Genomic DNA, 9,396 nt, shown 5'->3' on the forward strand with positions numbered 1-9,396 from the left:
GAGACTACACTTTACTAAAGCCATTCCCCTTGCCCAGCCAACAATCACGGGAAGCTGAATTTTGTAAGAGAGACTCAGGCTTAACTTCAGTTCTAGCGTGCTCCCACCACAACACACATGCACACATGCTTTGTGGGTGATGTACCCCTCATCAGAGAAGTTTTAGTATTCTTATGCAGGGCAAATGAACTAAGAACATGTTCTTTAAAAACAGAATCCAGCCCTAACCGGTTTGGCTTGGTGGATAGAGCATGAGCCTGCGGACTGAAGGGTCCCAGGTTCGATTCCGGTCAAGGGCATGTACCTGGTTGCGGGCACATCCCCAGTAGGAGGTGTGCAGGAGGCAGCGGGTCGATGTTTCCAACTCTCTATCTCTCTCCCTTCCTCTCTGTAAAAAATCAATAAAATATATTAAAAAAAAATTTGCTTTAATTTAAGATAGTGCATATTTAACTTTTGTAGTTAGGCTAATGGCTGTGACAAATAAACTTAAGGAGGTCAATCACTCACACACAATAGAATTTTAATATTTTTCTCAAGTAAACATTCCAAAGGGTTTTAGACGAAGGGGGCGGGAGGTGCTCTATTTCACAAAGTCATTCTGGGAAGCAGCCAAATGAGAGATCTGCCTTCTTTAATTCCAGATTTCTAAGACCACCTTAGGAAAGAATCAGAGCTAAAATATAATACAATTACAGACATGAACACAAATCCATATGCTACATGTAAAAGAAGAAAGAGAATACAGTGCAAAATACAGAGGGCCAAAAGAAAACAGAGGAGCCCTGCTAGTGTGGCTCAGTTTGGTCAGCGTCCTCCCAGGCACCCAAAGGTGGCTGGTTTGATTCCCATCAGGGCACATACTAGGGTTGCAGGCTCCATGCCCTGTAGGGGTGTGTGCAGGAGGCAGCTGATCAGTGATGTTCCTCTCTCATCAATGTTTCCATCTCTCTATCCCTCTTCCTCCCTATCTCTCTAAAAAGCAATAAAAATATATTTTTAAAAAAAGGAGAGGCACAGAGAAAGGACAGGGTTGGGGGAGCTGTCCCCTGCAGTGGAATTATAGGGAGAAGGGCTTATTGACTGTCATGAGAGTGCTCACTCCCTTAGGGGAAACTAATAAAATTCTTCATTTATTACAATTTTGTCCAGGAGCAAAGCTACTCCACCATGGAAACAAAACCAGTTCCTGCTCTGTAGACCTGGTGGATATAAAGAAGAAAATGCCTTTTTTATATTCAGGTGTTGAATGTGAAGCCCAAGCAAGGACTGGCTGTAACCAGGTTTCTATCAGTATAGGTAAGGCTGACAGAAAGAATATGTGATGTGAATCCCAGTTTCAGGCAAGGGTCTGGGACATGTCATCAGGGCCCATGGAGACAGTCCTGGTGACCTTGGTTAGAGGTAGAAAGGGGAGGGAACAAGTGCCTTATGCAGGGAATCCAGCAGAACACAACCCCAGTAACTGGTAAATTAAAATATTGATATCAGAGAGTATATTATATATCCAAAGAAAGGAAGGTGTTGGGATAAGAGTTAAAGGAAAGGGAAAATTTTCAGAGAGCAAACATATTCATGAAAGGAGATGAGAAAGAAAAAAAAACACTCACATGAAGACAAGGAAAAGTATAAAGAGAGATACCTTTGCCAGAAACCAGCATCATTAGCAAAAATGGCTGAACCAAGAGGCTTTGCTTGGGGTGATGGGCAATAAAACAGTGTGCAAATGATGCTTTATTGAGTTGTGCACTTGAAACCTATATGGTTTTGTGAACCAGTATCACCCCAATAAATTAAATTTAAAATGATAATAATAAATATATATATTAAAAATATATAATTTGAAGCCATTTTTAAAAGTTACACTATATACTTCTCTCTGATCCATCTTTCTAGCTAATAAATATTTAGGCATGTTTGGAATGATACAAAGAAAGAATGAAAGAAAGAAGTAGAATGAGGGGGGAGATAGAAAGAGAGTGGAGGTAGAGATAAAGTGAACATGGAGTTGAGGTAGAATGGGGATGGGGATAGCAAGCTGAGCGAGGGTGGGGGCAGAAAAATGCTTCAGGTTGGGCAAAGCTGCCCTCTGTGCATGAACTTCATCACCTTCTGAATAGGACCTGAAGCAACCTGCAGGTCACCCACATCGGGCACAGACCAGAGGGACCTGAGTTAACTTGGCTTCTAGGTTTTCCTAATGCTCCCATGAAGAGGTTTCCACTCAGTGGTTGCCATGACCCCACCCTGAGACACTATGGGTTTTTTCTCCTTTGTGCAGAGATCAACAGTGAGGACTCCAGAGAATCCAGTGATGGAGGTGAGCCCCCTGAAGCTTCCACCTCAGCATTGAAAAGGGAGCCAGGTAAGGAGATGGGAGCTCGGGGTTTGAGGTGCAGGAACCTTAATTAAGAGGCACTGTTTCCTGAGGCATCAATTCTGAGTTCATCCTATACCACAGACCCAGTTTATCCTGGAATCCCATTCTCTATGTTAATTTTACTTGACCTTTTGGATGTGCAAGGTAGTAAGAAATCATTATATTTATATTTTTTAAACATGAGGACTATTAATTCATAGGTGCTATTAATCAAGCTATGCACCCATCTATTGATTGTATAGTAAAAATAGGCTAGCAAAGTAGTGAATTTATTTTAAAACTAATTCTATGATTATAAAGTGTTGGATTTATACAGTGATTTCTACAGAGAGGAGAAAGCTAAATATTTCTTTATTGGAAGGTCATATTGTCATCTAATCACAAAGTTTGAGTAGTGTTGAGGGTCAATTACTCCAGTTCTCCTGTGTTAGCAGAAATGGATAGTTTTTTAAAACCCAAAGTGTTGTTTTTTTAGAGAGTTCTCCTGAAAGTCATGACATATGGAATGACTTTACAAAGGATCTTTGCAAATAGTGTCTTACCTTTTCCTTTACAACAACCCTGAGGAGTGAGAAAGATGGCCATTGTTACTCTTGTTTCTAAATGAGAAAATAAAATCACATAAATGTTTAAAATCTCCTACAAAGTCACATGTAGATAAAGGGAAAGATAAGACTAGCTTCCTGGATTCTGTGTTATATCCTTTGTAAAATTAGAGCTTGAAGCAGTTAATAGAACATTGTTTCCCTAATCCTATGGGCAGCACCAGTGGTCAGAAGACCAGCAGCTCTTTAGTGCACAGACTGGTGATGGGTTTTCCCTTCCTACTTTCTCAGAAGATATTGGAAACATGTCTATTTAGGAAAACATATTGAGAAAGTATTTAAGAACAAATAGATAATAGAAGGGGAAAGAGGAAGAAGAAGAGAGAGAAGTATGGGAAAGTAATATTCAATGGAGCAGTGACTTGTCTCAACTCTGGGGACAGGAAATAGAGGAGCAATAGTTCACAAGGCAAGTGACTTAGGAGGAGAGACCAGGTGGCCTGAATGCAGGCCATAATTTACATGGGTGTTCAAGATTTTTCCAAGTTTTCTCATTAGTGAATTTCCTGTGGGGTTGGTTCCTTGGCCACTCACTGAGACACACAAAGCATCTTATTCCTTTATGCAGTGATCAATACCCTGGACTCGTTAGAAATAAGTGGGCGAGGAGCAACCCAAGAAGCCCTCTGCATACAATGCTAACAAGATATTAATATTAAGGTTGCACTCCTAGATGACAGGTATCCAGCATCAAAATTTAGAGCTTTGTTTTCCTCAGGAATCTTTTTCTGAGTATCCTCCATATGCCTTCATTCTATTACTTCTAGGAAACTGTGTACCTGAAAATAAAATGCTTTACAAAGTGAGAGGCAACAAGCACTTATTTGAGGTCAAAGGATTCAGAAAAGCACTTATTCAGGCAGAAGCATAAAAAGTGTTCCAATGAGGAGACAAAGTCCAGAGATATTTATAAGAAACGCAAGGGGAATATTTACATCAATAGAAGAAAGGCATTTCTATTGGTGAAGATGAGCTAATAAAATGATGCTAATTATAAGCAATGTTTTTAATTTTCAGCTTGGTAGCCATCAGTCCCAAAGTCATGTCTGTTTTCTTGCTATCCTTGAAAACAATTCTTTGAGATACACTATTGCTTTAAGTCCAGTCCCAAGGGTGTTTTGCCCTGTTTTAACAGTGCAAATGTTTGAAGCATAAGACATGCAATGAAGTTATTCTGGCATGGCAATTTAAAGTGGCTTCATTTATATATAATTTTACAAATTTTACCTTTTGATCAAGAGCTTTCCTTGAAAGCATAACTGATTAATTATCAGAAAGCAGCACTATCGCTTCTCGGCCTTTTGGCTAAGATCAAGTGTAGAAAGCAGCACTGATCGCCTGGCTGATGTGGCTCAGTGGTTGAGGATCAGCCTATGAACCAGGAAGACATGGTTGGATTCCCAGTCAGGGCACATGCTTAGGTTGCTGGCTTAATTCTCAGTGAGGCATACAGGAGGCAGCCAGTCAGTGATTCTCCTCATTGATGTTTCTATCTCTCTACCCCTCTACCTTCCTATCTGAAATCAATAAAAATATTTTTAAAGAAAAAAAAAGAGCAGCACTGATCAGTTATTAAAAGCATCATTGGTTCTCCATTGTCAGATGGCTCAGTTTGGGAATGTTATGCCATTGTTGGTCCCTCATCGCCAGGAAGGCTCATTCCCAGTATTGCATGTCACATAGGAAAAGGAGTGGTTTTCTCTTTTCTTAGGAGCGATAGGCCACATTTGAGCCACAAGAGCATCAGAACAGAGGAAGGCTTTCCTGTCATGTTTCTTTAAGGGAAAACATCTATCATCCCTTGAGGTTTCTCATATGAAGTCTCAAAGGCCTTAGTGATCATTTAAAAAATGTTGAGCAACCACTATTAGAGTAGCATCTTTATGACACTGAGCCACACAGGCAATCACATGAAAATATTAAACAAACATGTGGTATCAGTGGACATTGTATGTAATTATTTTGCTTATACCTACATTTTATCTAGCTTAATTTTTATTTTATCAGAAATGTTTCATCCAAGTATAATAGGAGGTATTAGGAATAGAGCAAATCCCATTTTGTTCAGGAAAGATTTGGTCAAAAGTAATTCTGTTGTCTAATGTAATGCATGCAAAGAAATTTAAACATTTTTCTGGTTGTCTGTTTTGGGGGTGGTCATTGCAATTCCTACCCAAGAGGAAAAAGTATTCTTTCAAATCTTTATTTGGTCTGATATCACCAGGTATTCAACATACTTGACTATATGTGTAATCAGTTTTATGTTTTGACCTATGAAGTAGGTTTAAAGATAATGCCCAATGTTCTTTCCAGTCAGAAATTAAGGATAAAAGGAAACATTAACTGTTATTGTGAGTGCTTCGCCTCTTATATTATTTGTGAGGTAAAAAGGGACTAAATAAGGAAAAAATGAAATATGAGGGTGGAGACTATACAGGCAGGCCTGGACCAGAATATTGGGTTAGTTGTCCACAATAGATGTAATCTGCTTTACTTCCTAGTAATTTTAAATTTAATTCTTCTGTTGGTTCAACAGTCCAGGTAAGTGCTGAACTGTTGAAATGAATCTTTTTTAAATGAATATTTTTGAAGCATTTTTGTAGGAAATATTTTTTAAACATATTTTTATTGATTCCAAAGAGAAATGAAGAAGGAGAGATAGAAGCATCAATGATGAGAGAGAGTCATTGATCGACTGCCTGCTGCATGCCCTACAATGGAGATCAAGTCCACAACCCAGGCATCTGCCCCAACCAGGAATCGACCTCCTGGTTCATAGGTCTACTCTCAACCACTAAGCCAAACTGGCTGGGCTATAGAAAACATTTTTATGAAATTATCAGAGTCAAAGAATAACTGTCTGTACATGACAGTTAGAAATACCTGGAAATAAGAAGTGTTTCTGCATTATTTGTTCATCATAAGGTGTGCCAAGAGGCCAAGAGGCAGGGACTGAAAGTAGCCAAGCATCTGACATAAGGGGCAAAGCTAAACCAAGGTCTTGGGGTGGAGGTGATTTAGAAGTTACCATAGATGATTGGTATGTCAGTGCTGCATGCCCTACAATGGAGATCAAGTCCACAACCCAGGCATCTGCCCCAACCAGGAATCGACCTCCTGGTTCATAGGTCTACTCTCAACCACTAAGCCAAACTGGCTGGGCTATAGAAAACATTTTTATGAAATTATCAGAGTCAAAGAATAACTGTCTGTACATGACAGTTAGAAATACCTGGAAATAAGAAGTGTTTCTGCATTATTTGTTCATCATAAGATGTGCCAAGAGGCCAAGAGGCCAAGAGGCAGGGACTGAAAGTAGACAAGCATCTGACATAAGGGGCAAAGCTAACCAAGGTCTTGGGGTGGAGGTGATTTAGAAGTTACCATAGATGATTGGTATGTCAGTGATGAGTGATCAAGAATCAATAATATCAGGCAGCTCACCAGCGAAAAGTGGGTCAGTTATGAAGGTGAGAGTCACAGGACTGGGGCAGCAGAATGTCAGAAGTCTGAAATGAGAGCTCCGTTTTCTGTTGAACTTGACTCTGATCACACTGACAAAAAAATGGGTCCGGTTCATGGCAGAATCCCATTCTTTTTGCTTAGCCTGATTCTTTTGGCATTAGGAAAAAAACATCAAATCAACTATTCTTAACCCAGCACATTTTTTAAAAAATATATTTTTTATTGATTTCAGAAAGGAAGGGAGAGGGAGAGAGAGATAGAAGCATCAATGATGAAAGAGAATCATGGATAGGCTGCCTCCTGCACGCCCCTTACTCAGGATCAGCCCACAACCCAGGCATGCACCCTGACCTAAAATTGAACTATTTCATATGTCAACACTCAAATATTAAGCCACACCAGCCAGGCAACCCAGCACATACTTTTTATGTGTGTCTTTGCTCTAGCATGTCACAGGCTTATACTGTGATGTCATACAAACTTTTGCACAAACCTCCTCATAAAAATCTTAAGTATATGAGACCTGGTCTTACCTCTGAGTACAAAGGTGTTTAAGAGTATTTTTCAAAATGTTATTGAGAAATAAAGGAAGACCCAGGGCCAATTCTGAAGTCCTACTTCTCAGTGTAGTAGGTTCGTGGTTGTGGTTATTTTAGAAGAAGCAATAAATCAAACACCTTTATAAACTCAAGCCTTCTGCAGTATGAACCATCCTAAAATTTGTAACTTTTCTTTTAATCTTCACTGGAGAATATTTCTTCCGTTGATCTTTAGAGAGAGTGAAAGGGAATGAGGAGGAGAGGGGGGGCAAAAAAACATTGCCATTGACTAGTTGCTTCCCCCACTTTCCCCAACTGGGGTCTGGGATGGAACCTGCAACCGAGGTACATGCTCTTGATCAGGAATTGAACCAGCGGCCCTTTGATCGGGGGTTGATGCCTTAACCACAGCAAGGGCAAACTTCTAAGTCTTATTTAATCATTTCCATTTTCTCACCACCATCTGTTTGTTGTAGGTACTTTGGATTTTGGAAACAACTCCATTTCAGAAAAAGTCAAGAAGAGAAGAAGTAAGAATAAGATTTTATTTGCTTTTGATGTGAGAAATAATTTTATAATGCCAGTATTTCATCATCTTTATTGTTATTTACAATATTGTGGTATGTAGAACAATTGCTCCTCAAAGATTCCCATGTCTTAATTCTTGAAACCTGTAATCTGTTCTCTTTCATGGCAAGTGGACTTTGCAGATTTAATCAAATTGGGACTTAAAATGGGAGAGGTTATCCTGGATTACCAGGGTGGCCCCAATATACTCCCCTAGTCCTTAAAAAAATGGAGAATCTTTCTGTGGCGTGGAGACAGAAAGAATGGTCAGAGAGACACAATATTGTGCCTCTGAAGATGGAAGAAGGGCCCTTGCCGGGAGCCGGTCCATCCTTGCTGTTTCAAGGGACCTGGCATATATGGCATACTGTTCTTAATATGTGTGGTCAGCTTCTTGGCACTATGTGTTTTAACCAAGGTCACCTCTCCGAGAAAGGTTGTTTCCCCAGGTAGGGATTTTCCCCTGAAGTTAGGGAGGGAATAAAACCTCTTAACTGCCAGGCAGGTAATTAATCACTTTAACTACGAACAATCATGCTTAAGTACATAATCTTTATTCCCTGGAATGGAGATAAGAAACGCCCTAACCTTTGGAATAGAGATTGATAGGATTGAATCAACTGGTATAAATACAGATGCAACAAGACAACAGGACGCAGAACTTAGGAGACAGAACTTAGAACACAGAACTTAGAAGACAGAACTTAGAAGACAGAACCTACACAGAACCTAGAGACCGAAGAACTTCACTGGAGAGAACATGGCAAAAGATCCTGGACAGAACCTGGCTACAGAACTTGGCTGGAGAACCTAGACAGAACCTGGCTGAAGAACCCGGCTACAGAACCTGGCGACCGAACCTGGCTGGAGAACCTAAACCGAACCAGGCTGGAGAACCTAGCGAGAGAACATGGCTACAGAACCTGCCTGAAGAACCTGGAGAACCTGGCTGGAGGACCTAGCAAGAGAACATGGACACAGAACTTGGCTGGAGATTGTGGCTAGAGATCCTGGCAAGGCTGCTGATCAACTGAACGCTGTCTCCGTGTCATTCCTTCTTTGCCGACTCCGTCCACACCTTTGGGGACCCCTGGACCTGCTGGGGTTGGACCCCAGCAGGCCCTAGCTAGTGTAGCTCAGTGGACAGAGCCTCAGCCTGCAGATTGAAGGGTCCCAGTTTAATTTCGGTCAAAGGTACATGCTCTGGTTATGGGCTCGATCCCCAGTGGGGGGCATGCAAGAGGCATCCAATCAATGATTCTCTCATCATTGATGTTTCTATCTCTCTCACCCTCTCCCTTCCTCTCTGAAATCAATAAAATATTTTTTTAAAGATGGAGGAAGGGAATAGGGAATGTGGGAGATCTTAAGAATCTGTAATTCACACAGCATTCATCTCCTTGTGCATGATGTGAGATAGTAATTATAAGAAATTACCCCAACACTTTTTTTTCATGAATTGAAATGCCCTTTCATGTGACTTTCCCTATACTCATGGACCTGTGAATAGAATTCTACCCTGAAAAACTACTTTGTTTATAATTCAGTACAAACTTGGCTTAATTACAAAGGTTTAAAGTAAAATTTGCTTTTCCTACCCACTATAGTTTCTGTTGAAAAAAAAAAGGTACACTGAGGAGAAATAGAAAAGATAAAGAGGAGAAACTAAGATGGCGGCAGAGATACACACTGAGATGGCGGCAGATAAACACCGGGAAGTTGATGCCGCTCACAACAATTGATTAATACCTCAGAAAAACAATACAGACATCATCCAGAACCACAGGAAGCCTGGCTGACTGTAAATTCTACAACTAGAAGGAAAGAAAAGCGCACTGTG

General features: G+C 40.4%; 1 protein-coding gene across 1 annotated transcript in view; it reads left to right on the top strand.

The window, feature by feature from the left end:
* Positions 1 to 9,396, top strand: part of LOC102752939 (nuclear autoantigen Sp-100-like) — a 259,961-nt gene that overhangs the window by 225,092 nt on the left and 25,473 nt on the right. The window contains exons 16-18 of the mRNA XM_015561852.1: positions 1,153 to 1,299; positions 2,282 to 2,365; positions 7,466 to 7,519. Of these exons, the coding sequence (XP_015417338.1) occupies positions 1,153 to 1,299; positions 2,282 to 2,365; positions 7,466 to 7,519 (285 nt within the window). The remainder of the gene's footprint in view (positions 1 to 1,152; positions 1,300 to 2,281; positions 2,366 to 7,465; positions 7,520 to 9,396) is intronic.

Source organism: Myotis davidii, unplaced genomic scaffold (genome assembly GCF_000327345.1).
Source record: "Myotis davidii unplaced genomic scaffold, ASM32734v1 scaffold370, whole genome shotgun sequence".
Lineage (NCBI taxonomy): Eukaryota > Metazoa > Chordata > Mammalia > Chiroptera > Vespertilionidae > Myotis > Myotis davidii.